Source organism: Doryrhamphus excisus, chromosome 7 (assembly GCF_030265055.1).
Source record: "Doryrhamphus excisus isolate RoL2022-K1 chromosome 7, RoL_Dexc_1.0, whole genome shotgun sequence".
Classification (NCBI taxonomy): Eukaryota; Metazoa; Chordata; class Actinopteri; order Syngnathiformes; family Syngnathidae; genus Doryrhamphus; species Doryrhamphus excisus.
This window is the reverse complement of record NC_080472.1, coordinates 16,360,383-16,380,534: the sequence shown is the minus strand read 5'-3', so window position 1 is coordinate 16,380,534 and position 20,152 is coordinate 16,360,383. Positions and strand designations below refer to the sequence as shown.

The following is a 20,152-nucleotide window of genomic DNA, read 5'->3' as shown; positions in this document are numbered from 1 at the left end:
TGCAGTGGGGAGCCGGTTCTGGCCCGAGAACACCCCTTACAACGAGCCCATAAAAAGACGCTAACACATAGGTGCCAGGACGTACTGTACAGTGAGAGACACATGGACTTATTTTGACACACAAGGAACTTTGCTTTGATAGCCTATGTGTGTTTGCACCTGAGGCTAAGTCCTGCGGTTTAATGTTTCACTACAAGATCCACTAAGAACCGTTAAAGTCACTAAGGTTTGGCGTTGTCTTAAACCATGCAAAAAGTACCCAATGTTTTAGAACACTGTGGCATAGTCATTTGTTATCTATTAAATGTGAAGCTGACCTTGCAGGGGAAGGCCAACATTACATCTTGCATGACATAGTGTAATGTTCCATCTTATTTTTGCCTTGTCAGCTAAACTGTACATCGGGTCCATACTGCATCTCTGAAAAATGTGACGCTATGATCCAACATATGTTCGTTATTATATACAATGATCATTTGTGGGTTTGGGGCTTTTTGGAACGGTTCATGTGAGGTTTTATTGGTTTTTAGAATTGCACGTCGGGCCGGATTAAGTGCTTTCAGGGGCCATTGACGGCACGTGGGCCAGAAGTTGTCCATCTGCGTTTAAGGGTACATACACACTTGCCGTATTTGTTTCCGGTTAACAGGAACTCTGGTGCGTTTGCTCTGCTGGTACATTTGGTTTGGTCATACGCAAACCTTGCTATGCACCACAGTTTTGGTATGCTTAGATATGAACTCTGGTGCGGTCCAGTTCAGCCAAATGTGACAACAAAACAAATATGTAGTAGGAAAGGGCTGTGGCTGTGCATTTTACAAGCTCGTAAAAATAGCAGAATAGAAAAATAACCTACAACGACATTTTGGTTGGGAATATTTGATTACGCCACATAATATGTGGGCTGCACGGTGAAAGAGTGGTTTGCGCGCAGGCTTCACAGCTAGGAAACCCTAGTTCAATTCCACCCTCGGCCATCTCTGTGTGGAGTTTGCATGTTCTCCCCGTGCATGCATGGGTTTTCTCCGGGGACTCCCGGTTTCTTCCCCCATTTTAGGTTAATTTGCCACTCCAAATTGTCCATTACATTAAAAGTGGACTGTGCATAGTACCCTGAGGAACCCCTGACGGGAGTATCGTCCCGCCCATCTACTGCATTGAAATCACATTGATTTTTAGTTACATTGAAATTTCAACGTTGTTTTATTGGTCACATGTAATTGAAATACAATCGGAATTGTCTTGATCTATGGTTATGAAATCAACGTTATTCCAATGCAAACTGAATCAACATTGTCCGACATTGATTCAATGAGCTAACGTTGAAACGTTAATTCAATTTCCACGGGGGCCAAATAAAAATGCCAGTGTCAGCGATTTGATAAATAGGATGAGAAACACTAACTTTGCCTTTTCTGCATGTAAAAATAGATTTTTCTTCATATTTTTGGGTGTGGCTGCACGGCGGTCGAGTGGTTAGCGCACAGACCTCACAGCTAGGAGACCAGAGTTCAATCCCACACTCGGCAATCTCTGTGTGGAGTTTGCATGTTCTCCTCGTGCATGCGTGGGTTTTCTCCGGGTACTCCGGTTTCCTCCCACATTCCAAAAACATGCTAGGTTAATTGGCGACTCCAAATTGTCCATAGGTATGAATATGAGTGTGAATGGTTGTTTGTCTATATGTGCCCTGTGATTGGCTGGCCACCAGTCCAGGGTGTACCCTGCCTCTCGCCCAAAGACAGCTGGGATAGGCTCCAGCACCCCCGCGACCCTCGTGAGAAAAAGCGGTAGAAAATGAATGAATGAATGAATATTTTTGGGTGTGGCTGCACGGTGGACGAGTGGTTAGCACACAGACCTCACAGCTAGGAGACCAGAGTTCAATCCCACCCTCAGCCATCTCTGTGTGGAGTTTGCATGTTCTCCCTGTGCATGCGTGGGTTTTCTCCGGGTACGCTGGTTTCCTCCCACATTCCAAAAACATGCTAGGTTAATTGGTGACTACAAATTGTCCATTAATATGAATGTGAGTGTGAATGGTTGTTTGTCTATATGTGCCCTGTGATTGGCTGTCTTGCCTGAAGACAGCTGGGATAGGCTCCAGCACCACCCGCAACCCTCATTAGGATAAGCAGTAGAAAATGAATGAATGAATGAACACAATATGTCACCAAAGATGCCCAATCAAGTCCTTACTTCATGCATATGTTCTTCACAGCCCAGCCTTTGACACCATGATTGACAATGTTTTTGTGAACTTAAAAACCGATGTCTCGGAAAATGATGGCATGCTGCCGATTACCCCGCTGAATCTTGCATGGTACATTCCATAGCTACGGTATTTGATCTGAAGTCAGGTTTTAACATCATTAAAGGCATCAAATACATAACATGCCAATCCATCAAGTGAAAAAAAAATCCACCCTCAGGTTCTTACTGCAATAAATCACTGTACAACATTCTTAAAGTATCATTCCTGACAGGGCTACCATGCAAAGAATCAACAGTCTTTTGATGTTCCTCCTTCCTGTGTTGAAAGTGACATTTATCAGATTATTTTTTTGTGCTGCGTCATCTAAATGGAACTTGAACTTTGCAGTGGCTGCGAGCCATTTATCAGCCTTTCACACCATGTGATGTTTTGATTGGCCCGGGGAGAACAAAGCTGCAGCTTATGTCAAATGGCGACAGGTCAGCAAAGATTTCTATTACTTTTTTTTCCCCCCCAACCCCTGAAAACCTTGTTACGGCTGCTTTCATCAATCAGCTCGCCCGTGGAGCTGCAGAGTGTGTTGCCCCCCCTTTAACACACACTGCGCTGCTAATCCGTGTCCGGTAATACACTGCTGATATTGCTATGTAGCCTGTTATTGGACATGTGAGGGCACTGAGCAGCTCTGGAAAAATGAACTTCAACGTGCCGATACAGTAGTTCAGGAGCAGTCACTGTGTATCTTTCCAATGTTTTTTTTTTTGTTTTTATTGGCTGCAAGCGCCTCTGATTCCTGAAACTAATCACATTTAATGAAAGCACAGGTATACTCATTGTTTTTAAGTCTTTAATACATTTATTATTTGTGTCTTTGACCTGACTCCCACTTTCCCCAGGTGACATGTGGCAGCGTTCCCAGTGGACTTGTGCTGATCCATTAAGATTAAACAACGTTGTCACAAGCAATTCCTTTTCTCATTACGGCAACATTCATTTACATGGATATATTTTAATATATACTCATATGCATGCATGTTAATAAATACAGCAGAGTGAAAAACTTCATTTCCCTTCAGGGATTAAAACGAATGCAATAAATTGAGGTGTGGGGGTATTTAACAATAGAGTACATATGCTACTAAAGTAACACTACTATAAATGCATATGTTTCATTATAGTGGTATACATTATAGCTCAACACTCTTGATCAAAATTTTAACACAAGTGGCAAAAATTGACATTTTGCATCGTTGTTTTTTAAGAAGGTTCTAAGTCAAGTTTCAAAATGCAAAAAGAAGAAATAGGAGTCAGACAAAATGTAAATTTAGAGTAAACAATTTATGGCACCCAAGCATTAAAGTCAAATAGGCTGTTAATAAACTCAAATAACCCAAATAAAGCTTTCTACGGGTGCCAAGTGCAGATTAGGGTTTTATGAACAAAAAACGTTGAGTTACTGGCATGACAAGGAGGTCTGACCTCAGATGTTTTCCACACGGCACAGTGGAGGGGAACCATCATGATCTGGGGTGCTTTTTCTTTCAAAGGAACAATGAAGCTTCGAGTTGTGCAGGGGCGTCAAATGGCAGATGGGTATGAAGATGTTGCAGGGGCATCCTTCATGATGGAAGGCCATTGTCTTTGTGGTAAGGACTTCACAAGAAGTTCAAAATGTCCACCCAACAAAGAGGATTAAATTATATACCATCCTGTGTGTTCCCCTCAATTAAATCCAATTGGAAACATTTGGGGATGGATGGAAAGGGAAGTTTACAAAAATGGACATCAGTTCCAGACAGTGGATGCCATCCGTGAAGCCATCTTCACCACCGGGAACAACATTCCCAGTAGCCTCCTGGAAACACTGGCATCATTCATTCATTCATTTTCTACGCTTTTTCCGCGGGGGTGCTGGAGCCTATCCCAGCTGTCTTTGGGCGAGAGGCGGGGTACCCCCTGGACTGGTGGCCAGCCAATCACAGGGCACATATAGACAAACAACCATTCACACTCACATTCATACCTATGGACAATTTGGAGTGGCCAATTAACCTAGCATGTTTTTGGAATGTGGGAGGAAACCGGAGTACCCGGAGAAAACCCACACATGCACGGGGAGAACATGCAAACTCCACACCGAGATGACTGAGCGTGGAATTGAACTGTGAGGCCTGCGCGCTAACCGCTCGGTCGCCGTGCAGCCCACAAAACAATTTATTAACTTATTTTTATATCAATTTATGATATAATTCCTAAGAATTTCGAATATGCATTTATTCAACATAATTTCAAATCAAATTGCTTTCCTAATATAGTTTATTTATTAATATATTTATGAATTTATTTATGAATTCATTTATGAATTTATTTATGAATTTATTTATTTTAAATTAAAATGAAAAAATATATTAAAAAAAACGGAGTACCCGGAGAAAACCCACGCATGCACGGGGAGAACATGCATCTGCGCGCTAACCACTAGTCCGCCGTGCCGCCCCGCAGGGGTTGCTGGAGCCTATCCCACACTGGCATCAAGCATGCTCAAACCAGTTTGAGTCCTTTTTTTGAACATTTTATTTTTATTTTGGGGGGTGCTTTCATTTTTTTGTGAGATTTTGATCAGCTGATGTTTCACTTTAATGCTTGTTTTCAATTAATTGCTCAATTGATTTGTTTTGGTCTCACTTCCATTCCTTCCTCTGCATTGTGAAACTGCACTTAGGGTTATGATTACTATTATTATTATTATATAAAAAGGGAAAAGTGCTCATGGTAATGGCCGATAAAGTAAATATATGCGTTTGTGAGGCGTACTTCCTACCATTTATTTATCATATGTATTTGATATAGAAGCATAACAGGCATGAGAGCAGTTGTTTTGGTGGAAAAACGCAAGTCACTGTTAGTATTGTTGTTGAAGGAAGTGGCTGTTTTGGGGTGGGCCGCACTCTGAAATGGAAAAATGGTCGGGAGAGATGTGAGCGAGGGACTGTTTACACGGCAACACGGCGCGGACTGAAGACAAACACAACCCGTGCGTGTCAAGGTGTTTTTTCTGTTGGCAGGAAAGTTTGCGATAACCTTACTCGTAGTTTCCTAATCAGCTGAGAGCGGGACATAGCGGCCCCTGGAAAGAGTTGGCCCCTGTCAGCAGTGGTCACACACCCCTACTGCTTTTGATGGGTTTGTGTGAGTTTCTATGTATGTGTGTGTGTGTGTTGCTGAGTTCCTGGACAAATAGAGGCAGGGGTCCTGTTGACGAACCAATTAAAAAGCAGGAAGAATGGGGGTGGAAGCGTGTTTTGCCCATCACTCAAATTAAACATGGCAAGCAGAGTAAAAACAATCCGGTTGTTATTGAGTAGGATTTATTAACAGAAACATGAAAAGAGCCAGGGTGCCATTTGATCAAAAAAACACACTGGTGATTAATTTTGGTGTGTTTTCCATGTTAAACTAACACCAAAACCAGTATTTAATTACAGTTTTACAGATAAACCCCCACAGGCTTACCTAAAATAACTATGGAAAAACCTGAATCTTCCACAAACATGCTGTGCTAAAAACGTGCCCTAAAATGCTTCATTTTGCCATCTTTTTGATACTTATTATAATATGGCGTTGTATAATACGTCAATTTCTTTCTAATGAAAAGAAAATAGGAGTAACCGTCTAAATTGTCACACAATGTTTGCAAAAGAAAGCCAAGGCGTCAACATGAAACACTACACTCATACTACAGGCCTTCCCTCTCACTTTTTCTAAATGTATTCCCGTTGTGAACGCATAGATGTACCGTGCGTCATCTTATGAAAGTATGGGTCCTTCAAACCAGTTCTCCCACATCCCGGCCGCTTTGCGACCTGAATGTTTGCACGCACAAGGAAGAAGTTGAACAAAATGTTTCACAGTGTACTTTTCCCATCATTTACACATCAAGAAATGGCAACATTTCATGTAAGGTTTTTGGGTTGCAATGTGTGCAAAGCTGCAATATGGAAGCCCCACCAGTAGTTTGTGATGTCACACAACCACTAAGCACCAACTGCTTTTGACTATTTAGACCAGGGGTCTCCACAGGGCGGGCTGGGGACCATTAGCAACCCAAGGCTTGTTTGTTATTAAGGGCCGCTGCACATTGTAGAAATAAAATTAAACAAATAAACTTCAGCAGAAAGCCATAAATTCTAAACAAATACGACCACTGCGGTACACTAAATATAATAGGAGATACGTGAATAGAAAAAAAAACAATTAGCATCTAACACTCACAATTACGAGTACGCCTGAACACGGTGCAAGGACAACGGAGCAGAAAGGAGGCAGCATGAATTCGTTCATTGCTCTGTGTACATCTTATCAACAAATAAGTACGTTTGATGCTTATTGTGTGCATTAAGAGCATTAAATCTTGAGCTTTATTTATATTGATGTTCTAAAAGAAAATACAGGGTGTGATTGAACACCTCATCAGTGCATGTGCTTGAATGGGGGTTTGTTCTGTGTTCATTCTATAAACAAAGCACACACGCACATAATAATGATGATTAAGGATTCCTTAGCCGGAATCTGTCTACAATGTCCCAACTGTAATTTAACCACTATTCATTCTTCAGAAACACTGAGTCACTTGAATGCTTTGTTTGGGCACTGAACTTAATTTGTTAGGTGCACGAGAACAGACAAGCCGTGTTTGTGGCAATAAAAAAAATGAAAACGACTAAATGCAACCCGGGGTTACACTGTGTAATTTTTTATATATATACCGTATTTTTCGGACTGTAAGTCACACTTTTTTTCATAGGTTGGCTGTTCCTGCGACTTATACCCCAGAGCGACTTATAAATGAAAAAAAGTGTTGATGTTACATAAACACTGGACACCTTTTCTGTTTATGTTTATTTTTTGTGTAGCTGAATAACCATTGTGTTAGCATATCTTACACCTATTCAACCTGTTCTCTATTCTTTTATTGTTAGAACTTGCCTTCCAAGAGGATGTAATGTCTGTTTTGGTCAAGTAGTTTGGAAAATAAATTACCCACAAAAAATACGACTTATACTCCAGTGCAACTTATGAATGTTTTTTTTAACCTAATTATGCATTTCTGGACTTGTGCGACTTATAGTCCAGAAAATACGGTAAAAGTGGCTAACCTGCATCTTTTTGATTTTTCAGTTTTCAGTCCACTGCAGAAAAAATGTGAACATGTCACATTCAAACCTTTTTTGACAACTACCACTTTTGCAAACTCTGACCCTTTTTCACACTAGAATTTTTGCAGGCTTCTTCTTGCAGGCTGCCATTTCCGAAGACCATTTTCACCTAGTACAATTTTCAGGAGGGGCCTCATGGTGGCCCAGTGCGTAGGTTTTCTATATATGTGCCCTGTGTTTGGCTGGCGGCCAGTCCAGGGTGTACCCCGCCTCTGACCCGAAGTCAGCTGGGATAGGCTCCAGCATACCCTGCGACCCTAATGAGGATAGGTGACATAGAAAATGGATGGATGGATGTTTTCAGTATTTACCTGAAAACTTCTACTTTGTTTCCTGCTTTTATCCATGGGACTCTGATGGAAGAGAGGGCCATCAACTGGAGGGAAGGTGAGATAAGAGTTAATGGGTCCGAAGATGTAGGTGGAAATTGGAAGAATCGGCAACGGAAAAAGGTTGTGAAAATACAGGGAACCAGCAGAGGCAATAAAACCAAAATTGGGGCCGGGGGTTGACTCGCAGGTGTTTCTTCCCTTTGAAGAGGGGATTCCACCCTTGCCTTCAAGGAAGAAAATAATTAACACCTTTCTGGTTGCCATGCCAACACGTGGCTTCTCATTGGGTTCTCAGCTGTGCGCATTCCTGCACGTAATTACGCGAAGTTCAAGGGCTCTCCATAATTACCCACAATCCATCTGCACCCGAGGAATGAGGCGTAAAAAGTCGTCAGTGTTTATTTGCATGTGATGTGTCGTGAGGAGGCACGTTGCTTTGAAAAATGGCTTGAATGCAGCGTGAGGGCGTGGCAAAGAGGCTGGGAGCTGCGTTCACATGGCGTTCCCATCATGACCTTATTTTTGGACACATTCCTCAAGAAGAATTGAAGTGTCATTTGTTACGTGACAATTAAATTGCCCTAATATTGACATGGGAGGTGCTCGGGGAATAATTGATCATGTAACATATAATTGTTCAATAAGCGCTGAATCTTGTTTTGATTACAATGCAAAATGTGACCAATTACAGCCACAAAAAGGGGAGTCTTGTATTGCAAAGCGCTGAGTGTGCAACGCCCATTGACACGCAATTAGTTGGCCCTTCGTTAGGAGACATTTCATCACTGAGGCTGATGCATCTCGATAAATTCTCATTAACTCTGCGTGTGGGGTGGTGGGTGTGGTGGTGGTGGGGGTCGAAGAAGATTGTGGCTTTTTGAAGTAGGAGGTCACTGTGCTAATCAGCATCATTAGCCTCAGTGACCCAAATAAAGTATTACATACACAAGGCTTATCCAAAGTCCGTCTCTCATTTTTTTTTATTGGCCGATGGCACACAGAAATTCATTATTATTGAGATTTATTGTCAGATATTAGATTTGTGGAAGAAATTTTTTTATTTATTTTATTTTCTCATCATGAGTGAGATTGGCCGACACTGATCACACGTATTAACTCATTTGCTACTTAAGACGTTTTTAGAAATGTTTTTAATTTGTCATTATTAGATTACAATTTTTAATCAGATTAATTATGGTTTTTGAATTAATCATGATTAATCACTACTTGCAAATATGTCTGAAATATGCCAATTTTTACTGTATTTTAATGTAATAATTACAATAGTGGGCTGCACAGCGGTCAAGTGGTTAGCGCGCAGACCTCACAGCTCGGAGACCCGAGTTCAATCCCACCTTCGGCCATCTCTGTGTGGAGTTTGCATGTTCTCCCTTTTCTCCGGGTACTCCGGTTTCCTCCCACATTCCAAAAACATGCTAGGTTAATTGGCGACTTCAAATTGTCCATAGGTATGAATGTGAGTGTGAATGGTTGTTTGTCTATATGTGCCCTGTGATTGGCTGGCAACCAGTCCAGGGTGCTGGGATAGGCTCCAGCACCCCCGCGACCCTGGTGAGGATAAGCGGTAGAAAATGAATGAAAATGGATGAACAGTCTATTTTATTGCAAATGTTCATCCAAAATTGAAGGAGAAAGCCAACATAAGGCAAAACAGTCTGGGGGTTGGTGGGGTGCTAAAAATATATATATATATTTTTTATGGCTCACGGTTTTCTACCATTTTTGAACATTGCTGTGTCACTTTCTATAGAACACAAAGCTTTTGTTCAAATAGCTTAGCATATATTGACCTGTACTGGATTGGTTTTAGCATCTTTTTTTTTAGCCTTTCGAGTCACACCAGTGCTGTCCAACCATTAATTAGCCCGATCATGTAAACCTGGACGTAACCAAATTGAGTTTGAAGATCATGCACACCCCCCCTCCCAACCCACTTTTTATCTCTTCTTTTGACCACATTTCAGCGTGAGCGCTCAGGTGTTAAGGATTGGAGCACGGGGGCGGAGCAAAGGGGCAGTTTTTTTTTTATGCTGGTGTCACAGTAAGAGAGTCTGAAGCTGCCTTTCTTGCTATTGTCACCGTGTTGTGACATCGGGACCTGGGGATTAAGGCTTTCAGTGGGTTACAAGCTCGGAAGTGACATGTGGCGATTATCCACGCTAGTGAATTAATAATGACCATGGGCTCCATATCGGGGAGGTGTGTGTGTGGATGCAAATGTTTGTCAGTGTCTTTGCACATTTTAGTCAATTTTCTTCTGCTAAATAAGTGTGTGTTCATATATACATATACATATGTGTGTGTGTGTGTGTGTGTGTGTGTGGTTTGTGACAGACTGCTGACCAGGCAGCTTGTGGCCGAGCTCGGGCCCTCACAGACACAGAGTCAGCACTACGCCTGTCACAGCAGCTAGCCAATCACAGCGCTGGAAGTGCGGGTCAAAGGGTAGAAAGAGACCACTGGTAATAGTAATAGTAACGGTAATGGTAATGGGTGTAATGGCTTGACTTGTTTCTGCCATGCTTAGCAAAGTTACATGGAGAAACAGCACCTGTTTACAAGTCAACATGGTGGAAGAGGAGCAGGAAGAAGCTGAGCTTATTTAATCCTACTGTTGAGAAAAAACAATGTTTCTTTAATTATCGCACCTAGTGCTCGCTGGACCTTTTCTATTCATGGTGCCCCCCCCCCCTCCCAGGGTCGTGGGCCGGTTGAGTGGGGGGGGTTTAAAGGTTTGGTCTCTGTATCCTCTTAAGACAGGGAAGGGCAGTTAAATGGATCAAGTCAGCGAAGGGAAGTGGAGCACTTAGCTAAAACTTCTATGTATACAGTATGTGTAAATTATATACGGCCGCTTTGCCGCGGCGGATTAAGCAGCTGCTTTTCTTAACAGTTTGAGCAATAGACTTACAGAGTGATTACTGACTGGTAAATAACAATCTCTTAATGAGGATGAGCGCAAATTCCAATTGAGAGACCATTTATGGAAACTGTTAAGTAAAACTTGCAATGTCACCGTGATTGCTGCAATTGTAGCCATACTGTATGTTCCATCCAAATCCATTAGAGCAGGGGCCGTCAAACTTTCACCGCGGGCCATATCGCGGTTGCCAGTTACAGAGGGTTGCCTGTAACAGTGAAACCATATAAATGTATTAGTATTGGTTTGATTCTTTTTATATATATCTCTTTGGGAATTCACAGCTAGTTCAATTCCACCCTTGACCATCTTTGTGTGGAGTTTGCATGTTCTCCCCGTGCATGCGTGGGTTTTCTCTGGTTTCCTCCCACATTCCAAAACATGCTAGGTTAATTGGCGACTCCAAATTGTCCATAGGTATGAATGTGAGTGTGAATGGTTGTTAGTCTATATGTGCCCTGTGATTGGCTGTCTCGCCCGAAGACAGCTGGGATAGGCTCCAGCACCCCCCGTGACCCTCATGAGGATAAGCGGTAGAAAATGAATGAATAAATCTTTGGGAATCATGCTAACTATCACATCTTCAATGAAGGTAAAAGTAGTTTAAATCCTTTTTATTCATCGTTTATATGCATTTTGACTTAAATTCTGCATGTCAAACTAGAATTGCAGAACTATAAACACGTTAACATTTTGGCTTTCTGGAATGGATGATTCTGATTTACATTATTTTGCATGGAAAAAATCGATCACCGTCCATTTCAGTTGGAGTCGCAAGACGAATAAATGAGTGAATGCTTAAAGAAAGTCGAGAATAAAGGAGGAGTTTGGAAGCAGGCGTAGACTGTGTATCCTTGTTTGTCGTTGTGTTCTGTTTGTGTATTTGCTAGAAGCTATATTTCTTTGTTAATTAAAGATAACAGTGACCTGTCGGATGGCGATGACGCATAACGTAAAACAACCCACGGGCGTCCAACTCAATATTTTTATTTGCCTTTTAGCTGAACCTATGATTGTTCTGCAAAAGTCACTTTGCCCTGCGTTTGACCTCCTTCTGGCCGCATTTAGTACCAAGGTACAACGCCGGTTGAGTGTCTAGTGTATCAGTGGATGTTATGTATTTAACATGCATGTTATCACCCTATGGACCCAGTATTGTCTGAGACAATATTCATACACAGGAGGTGTGAGGGAATGTCTTAAAGGCGCTAATGAGTAGTTATGCAATGTGGCTGACAGATTACCAGACTGACTAAGGCTGACATTGTTACGTAATGTTGAGAGACGGGACTGTAATCCATACAGCGACCTGGCTGGCATGAGCAACACATGACCACAGTACAGCTGAATGGTTCATAATGTTTATCAGTGGCGGTCCATACCAGCCAACACAGCACTTGTCCTGAGTACCTTGCATGTCAAACACTATTCCCTGGTGAAGCGCACCAGCAAAGCCAACTGGATCGATTTCAATGCTCGGCTTACCGAAATGACGCAGCCGCTACGAACTAGCATGGTTGGGGCTAAAAATAACCACGGGTGACTCCGAGACTCTGATGTGGCCACATACCCTCTGGTGTGTCTGGTTTTTGTGTGTCCCGAGTCAAAGTCATCAAATTAGAGATGCAAATGCAGTTGGACCCCTTTTGGGGCTGGCTGACATGGTTTACTAAGGTGGTAATTACAGCAAAGGAAAGTGGGAGGCATGGCAGCCGCCACAAGACAGGAGGGTGGACAATGACAGCCCATCACAGTGCCACAAGCCATTTTTCTTCTTCATGGCTTTTTTTTTCTTTCTGAGAAGTGACAAACATAAACATATCCTGTGTATATATACATACACGCATAAATACTCTGATGAGGATTTCCCATGAGTGCTGCACAGCATGCATTGCTGCATTGCTCCGGGAGCCCACAAGTGGTGTCAATAACATGAGAGGAAAAACACAATCATGAATACTTCATAAACGTGACTAGTCATGTAAATTTCTCAAATATTCCAGATGATGGGATTGAGAGATGGATACTGTGTGTTGAATGCATTATTTACTAGGCCTATGTGCAGGTATTTTTAGGTGGAGTCATGTAAGGTGAGGCACAACACTCATTGCACCCATTTACATGTCAGCAAACATTATAAAATATACATATATATATTCACAAGGGAAAATAGTTTGGTTCACTTTGCATGTATTCCAATGAAAAAGTCGAGAAACCGACTTGCACGAGTGCTCCCTTACGCGAGTGTAATGCCTGACACACAGATGCAATACAGACAGTGAGTCCATCACTGTGTGTGACCTGCCAATCACAGAGTGAATACTTGATGAGGATCTTATAATGGGTCTTACAATTTTGATCAGGAGTGTAATTTAAAGAAAAAAACAACCTGCATGGTGGGTGAGTGGTTAGCACGCAGGCCTCACAACTAGGAGACACAAGTTCAATCCCACCCTCGGCTGTCTCTGTGTGGAGTTTGCATGTTCTCCCCGTGCATGCGTGGGTTTTCTCCGGGTACTCCGATTTCCTCCCACGTTCCAAAAACATGCTAGGTTAATTAGCGACTCCAAAATGTCCGTAGGTATGAATGTGAGTGTGAGTGTGATTGGCTGGCCACCAGTCCAGGTTGTACCTCTCGCCTCTCGCCCGAAGACAGCTGGGATAGGCTCCAGCACCCCCGCGACCCTCGTGAGGATAAACAGTAGAAAATGAATGAATGGACAACCTGCATCTCCACCTCGTGTTCTATACTGTATTTCTACTGCTGTCTTGACATTTAACAGGCACCTCACCTCAGCCCACCCTTGCTCCCGAGTTGCAAATCACACTGTGGGCCATCCTGAGTCTCATGTTGCACCTCACATAGTCTGTAAATTGCAGCACATAGACTTGCGATGACCTGATCCGATCTTCAGGATCGGGATCAGCTGCCAATCTGCTGTATTATAAAGATCGGACCTATCCGGTTGCTGTATAATGTTCGTAACTTTGGGCCACACTCTAACATGGTCGGTGCGCTAATGCGCCTCATTGCTGCTTGACACCCGCCACTCACAAGACATGTTGGATGTTGGATATTTGGCTAAATAGCTACAGTTGTAGTTCCCCCTTTGTGTCTTGGTGCAGGGAAGCATTTTTTGTAACCATATACAACTATCAAGAGTGGTTAGCATGTAGGCCACACAGTTAGGAGACAGTCAGGAGACCTGGGTTCGATTCTCTCACATTCCAAAAACATGCTAGGTTAATTGGTGACTCCAAATTGTCCATAGGTATGAATGTGAGTGTGAATGCTTGTTTGTCTATATGTGCCCTGTGATTGGCCGGCAACCAGTCCAGGGTGTACCTCTTGCCTCTCGCCCGAAGACAGCTGGGATAGGCTCCAGCACTCCCGCAACTTTTGTGAGGATAAGCGATAAAAAATGAATGAATGAAAAACAAGTTCAGTACCTGATCAGAATGTGGATCAGGACATCCCTAAGCCAGGCTGTAAATAGTTTTGACATAGCAGTAAGAAGCCACCCAAATGTAGTGAGACATTATGAGTTAAAATTCTAATCCACAAGGTCATCAAAACATATTTTGTGTTCGTCCTTGACGAAGGAAAATTCCACAGTGAGTGGAGCTCTTTTTGGGCACTATGAGTCATGCCGGGAATGCATGCATTACTTGGACAAAAGCAAGGTTTTTAAACCAACCACAATCCATATGGTATCCTTGCATGTATACAACCTTGGTTTGAATGATTGTTAGTGTTGACTTGAATGGGTAATACTGTATAAGCACTGAATAATAAACGGTCATATTCATGCAGATGCTTTGCAGGATTAAGATGTGTAATTCCTCCATGCAGTCGCTAATATTGAATGCACGTTCACAGTTTTTCAGAGATGTACATTGTGCATTTGGTTAAGAAATCTAGTCTGCACAGTAAGGAATACATAGAGCATCAGTCCGTTATATATGTTGTTTGCATTGCGTGTGGACATTTACATAACGTTGCACTGAGTCGGTGTATGGAAAGATAAGGTTCTCTGGAACTTTCAAACTCTTGTGTTTGGTTAGCGGTCAAAAATACACACGTACAGTACATGCACAGGTTATCGCAGGATGGGGGAGATAAAGAGTGGAAAGTTCACAGTGAGCCAAGGTCATGTCATGATGGAAAAGTGGGAAAAGGAATTGGACAGCTGGACCTACAAACTTTGGAGTGTGTGTCCACTCTTTAACCTATTTTCTTTGTTGTCACTCTGATGTCCAATTTCAATCCAAAAACACAACACGGGCTGTCACTTTTGGTGTATTTTGAGTCTGAAGATGATTTTCATTGTTCATCTGTGTGCTCTCAATTGTTCCCCACCATAGCTTACATGTTTAAAAAAAGAAGTAGAGTGCCCCCTCCCTCACAAAGAATAGCAGAATACAAGCCTATGAGTAATTTACACTACGAAATGAGCTTTTCTTTTCCATGCAGACTGTCTGTCTCTTGCTGCAGAGCTGAGACAAGAGGGTGTGGGGGTGCAAAGAAAGGCGATGGAGGGAGGGAGGGAGGGTTTGTGTGTGTGTGCGCGCGCGTGTGTAGGGTGGGGTGGGGGCATCCCAAAATTGCCGCCACGTGGGCTCAAATGTCTGCTTTATAACAACAACTTTGACCTGATTGGTCAATAGGCGGAAGCGAGTATTTATATGCGACATCTGATTGGTCGCCGCCTCTGAGTCCTATAGTGAACACAGTGCAAATCTTTCAGACAGGGAATACTTGCGCGTCTCGTACTATAAGAAAGTAGTCCGTTGTATAAATAGGTAATATTTCCTATAAAAGAAGCGCGTTCGAGTGATATTATCAATTATGATTTGTATTCAAACGCGTGTTTGGTGAAAAGTGATGGTTGTGATGATATTGAACGAAACGGTCGGTTTGTATTGGTGGCGGAGGGATACGTAACGTCCCACCGCGCGTCAAAATATTGGCTGGGGTAGACCGCGTCAAAGCTCAGACAGCGGCAACTCTTCAGGATAACAACACAACGCTGAGGACATTTAAAGTACTCCAGTCGGGACTCTTCGCTGTTGTTGTTTCATTCTGGGAAGATCGTTGGGTTTTTTTAACTTTGTTTTTTTTTTTACTGGAACTACCACCGAGTCGAGAAGCAGCTTTAATGTCGGTTTTCGGGCAACGGCGTGCGACTTTACGGTCGTGACACGCATTGAACGGGCGCGGTGCGTTCACTGCTGGACGCTCCACACCACTATTTTAGACAGCGCCCGAATCCCCTAAGTCTTCAATATTGCTTATTTATTTGAAACCGCCTTGGAATCACTACCACCGGCTTTTCCCCCTCTCTAATATGTTGCTGTCAAAGTTTGGTTCATTTTCGCACATTTGCAACCCTTCAAGTATGGACCACCTGCCAGTGAAAATCCAGCTTCAGTCTGGTGGGTATAACCGTCTTTCATCTACAAAGACATAAAAGAGGTTGCTTAACGGCTAACGTGGAGCTCAATATGTCGTCCCCAACAGTCAAAGCGGAGAAGGAGCCCTTCGAGAAGGTGTACCAAGTGGGCTCGGTGCTTGGCAGCGGTGGCTTCGGGACGGTGTACGCCGGCAGCCGGCTCTCTGATGGCGCACCGGTACGTCTACCGTGAATGAAGGTTAAAGGCTAATAAATATGTACTGGTTTATTCACATGGCTTTTTAAAAAATAATTTCCCCAGGTTGCGGTAAAGCACGTTGCCAAGGAGAGGGTGACCGAATGGGGTTCACTTGTAAGTATTTGTTTTGGTTCTGTCTGCGGTTTAATCCTTGGGTAAAAACTCATGGATTCCCGCTCTCACCCCACCCCCTTCCTTCTAGAACGGAACCATGGTGCCGCTGGAGATCCTGCTGCTCAAGAAGGTCAGCTCGTCTTTTCGCGGAGTTATCAAATTGCTGGACTATTACGAGCGAGCGGACGGCTGGCTCATAGTCATGGAGAGGCCGGAGCTCGTCAAGGACCTGTTCGACTTCATCACGGAGAAGGGCGCCCTGGACGAGGACACCGCGAGAGGGTTCTTCCGCCAGGTTTTGGAGGCGGTGCGGCACTGCTACAGCTGCGGCGTGGTGCACAGGGACATCAAGGATGAGAACCTGCTTGTGGATCTCCGCACCGGGGAGCTCAAGCTTATTGACTTTGGCTCCGGGGCGATTCTCAAGGACACGGTGTACACCGATTTTGACGGTAAGCTACTTCCTGTTTAGCATGCGTGTTTGCCCTTGATGGCACTATATTCCGACGCGGAGGCGTTCACAAAGCATGTGACGCAGTGCTGTGTTTTTGGTAGAGGGTCGAGGGCGATACTACACGTTTTTGGTACGATCCAATACCACGTAAACACAGAACCAGTGACATCGATACCAATATCGATACTTTTTCCTTGATCGTTTCAATCATTTTGTTATTTTTGCCTTTTTATATGATGATGTTCGTCATACACGGCATCCGAGAAAAGTATCAACGTACTTGAATATTTAACAATATACGACAATAACGTAATAAAATGATTCTTTATTACATACAACTGACTTTCTAACAATATAACAGTATATGTTAATACATATATACGTAACCAACGTCAATATTTGGATCGACCAAGTCACCTCTTAAGGCTTCACCCCCCGTGCATATATTTGAATAATAAAACTCATGGAGTCATACTGTGCGGGAAGTGAACGTGGGCTGTGAGTCACACTCAGTGCCACGTAACATCTGTTTGTTGTGAAATCGGAGCCTGGGGTCATGTGACCGGGATCACGTTCCCTTCCCTGCAGGTTGTTGTTGTTGGGTCATGTGACCTAGCGTTTTCCACTTTGTCATGCCCATTTGTTCCGTGTTTTCAGGCACCAGAGTGTACAGCCCGCCCGAGTGGATCCGCTTCCACAGGTACCACGGCCGCTCCGCCACGGTGTGGTCGCTCGGAGTGCTGCTCTACGACATGGTGTGTGGAGACATCCCCTTCGAGCAGGACGAGGAGATCCTCAGAGGGAGGCTGTACTTCAGGAGGAGGGTTTCAATGGGTAAGCGTTGACTCTGTCGCCCCCTAGCTGCAGCGCGCAGTACAGCAATGGTAACAGCATCTCATTTAAATGGTCTCTTCATTCTCCAGAGTGCCAGCAGCTGATCAAATGGTGCCTGGCCCTCCGCCCCTCCGATCGCCCCACATTAGAGCAAATCTGCGACCACCCCTGGATGAGGAAGCCCACCGCCGAGGCCCCCCAATCCGCAGAGGAGCCGGATGCTGGCGACATCCGCCTCAGGACCATCGACACTGACTCCTCATCGAGTACAACCTCAAGCAAGGAGAGCCTCTGAGGGCGGCTCTTGCTGGACTGAAAAGACTCTGGCGTTCTGGAGCCCAGCTGGCCAATCCATGGCCGGGAATACAATTTAATTTTCCTCTTTTGTAGGGAATTTCTAATTTATTACAGTTTGTTGTTGCTTATCTTAACCCCACCCAAACTCCTTTTCTTTCATTCAGTTCTAGAAAAAATACTTGTTTCCTAAAGGGGAACATTTATGCTGTTTGGGCGGTCTTACCAGCACTATTTATTCACCCCCTCCCTTATCTTGTTTTTGTTAGTAGGCTGGTATATGCAGCTGGCAAGGCCTTCCTATTCAGATATGGCTGCTCTCATAGAGCTTTGGAGAAAACCTTTTTTTTATTTCATTTTTTGATTTTGGAGTGCCTTTTTTTGGAAAGCTGCTTTTCTGGGGGGGGCTTTCATCTCATTTCGGAGTAGCCCGCGGTTTGTGCGCCAAGCTTGACAGGCTGTGATAGCATTAGAGAGGGGGAGGTTCCCAAGAATGGAATACTTGAAACACACACATATATAACTCTTATCACTCTTCGAAGCTGCTCACTCACTCTATAGCCTGAACAGGTGTTTTTTGCAAACTGGATCCAGTCTTTTTCTGAATGTCTATCAAATGTCAACACACATACACCTCCACCCCGCTCTGCCTTTTCTCTCCCGTTTGCCTCCCGCCATCTCACTGCTTGACACTTCATGGCCCCCCCGCCCCTGGTGTTCTTGAGGGGGCTTGTTTGGGGTGTGAAATGCACAATCAATGCAATATTCATGATGTTTTGTTTTTTTTTTCCCCCTTTTTTTGGGCAAATATTGTACAGCGTGTCCCCCCTTCCTTCTCTTTTAGTGTGTGTATATTTTTCCTCCTCATTTTCATTTAATTTATTTGTAACATGTAGACATTCCACAATCTGTGGTTATTTATTTATTTATTGTCTGTGCTTAAACCCGCCCCTTTTCTTAAAAGATTTTTGCATATCCTATTCTTGGCCTTTAGTTTGCATTCCTTTAACTTATTTTTACATATCGACAATGTTTTTTTTTTTTTTTTTTTTGAGATGTGGAGGATGCACTGACAGTTGTCGATGTAAAGCAGAATAAAACAAGTTTACTTAAATTTGAAAGAGCATTTGAATGTTATTTAACTACTGGTAGCGTTGAATGCCATCCATCTGGTTTCTGTACTTTCAAGTTGCACAACAAAACAATGGCAGTTTTCACACAGCCTCACTTGATTGACACCTCGGGGCTCTGGCGAATGATTATTGCTATTTTTTTATACTAAATTTTCAATTAAACTCCCATTTTTACGTACGGACATAACTGTTGTGTTTTATTTCTAAGCATATTTGGGGAAAAATATGGTCCTTGAATGTAGCATCCATGGAGACACATCTAATGTAGCTCATGGCGCGGTTCCCTTGTTGTTTTTTTTGTATTACACACAGGCCAGCCTGACCGAGAGACATCACAGGGGCCATCAACTGGATGACAATGCAGAAAGCACAGCGCTAACAAGAAGCAGAGAATGATGCTGCTGTGTCAAAGCGAACTCAGTGCTACCCTCTCTGGCGATGCACTGTCACTTGACCGGATTGGTACCAACGATTGGTACCAAATTACATTAAAGGAATGATGAATTTCACAAAAACCCCTCTGATAATTAAACAATAACTTAACACTTCCCAAGCTAAACTGTTATAAAGCACCCCCCGCTCAGTCTGTTCACATCTGTATTGGTTGTATGAGGCCCCGGCTAATCCTCCATTGTCTTTTTTGACATGCAAATGACGGCCACCTTCATTAAAATCCTCTCCACTCTCACTGTGAAATCCTCATTAAGTGTCGCCGGGTGTGCATATGGACCCCCTGCTTTAGTTGAGGAGTGGCTTATATCATCCGTCACAATTTGAAGGAGGTGTTCTGTTAAAACTCTAGTTGACCCTGTTATAAAATGGTATTTTTTCCCCTAGAAAACAGTCAGGTTGTCTCAAAATAGGGAGTTTGCATGAACATTAAGCCAAAAAGAGGGGTGACTTATATATTAGGTCATTATGGTATATCATATGAAAAATAAACAAATATATAATATTATATGCAAGT

The 20,152-nt window shown here is 43.2% G+C and overlaps 1 protein-coding gene across 1 annotated transcript; it reads left to right on the top strand.

The window, feature by feature from the left end:
• Nucleotides 1–15,676: 15,676 nt before the first annotated feature.
• pim3 (Pim-3 proto-oncogene, serine/threonine kinase) lies at nt 15,677–19,363 on the top strand. Its single transcript, XM_058078571.1, has 6 exons — nt 15,677–16,140; nt 16,226–16,335; nt 16,420–16,470; nt 16,559–16,922; nt 17,582–17,758; nt 17,848–19,363. The coding sequence occupies exons 1-6, from the start codon at nt 16,053–16,055 to the stop codon at nt 18,051–18,053; spliced, it is 996 nt and encodes a 331-aa protein (XP_057934554.1). The 5' UTR covers nt 15,677–16,052; the 3' UTR covers nt 18,054–19,363.
• The last annotated feature ends 789 nt before the right edge of the window (nt 19,364–20,152 follow it).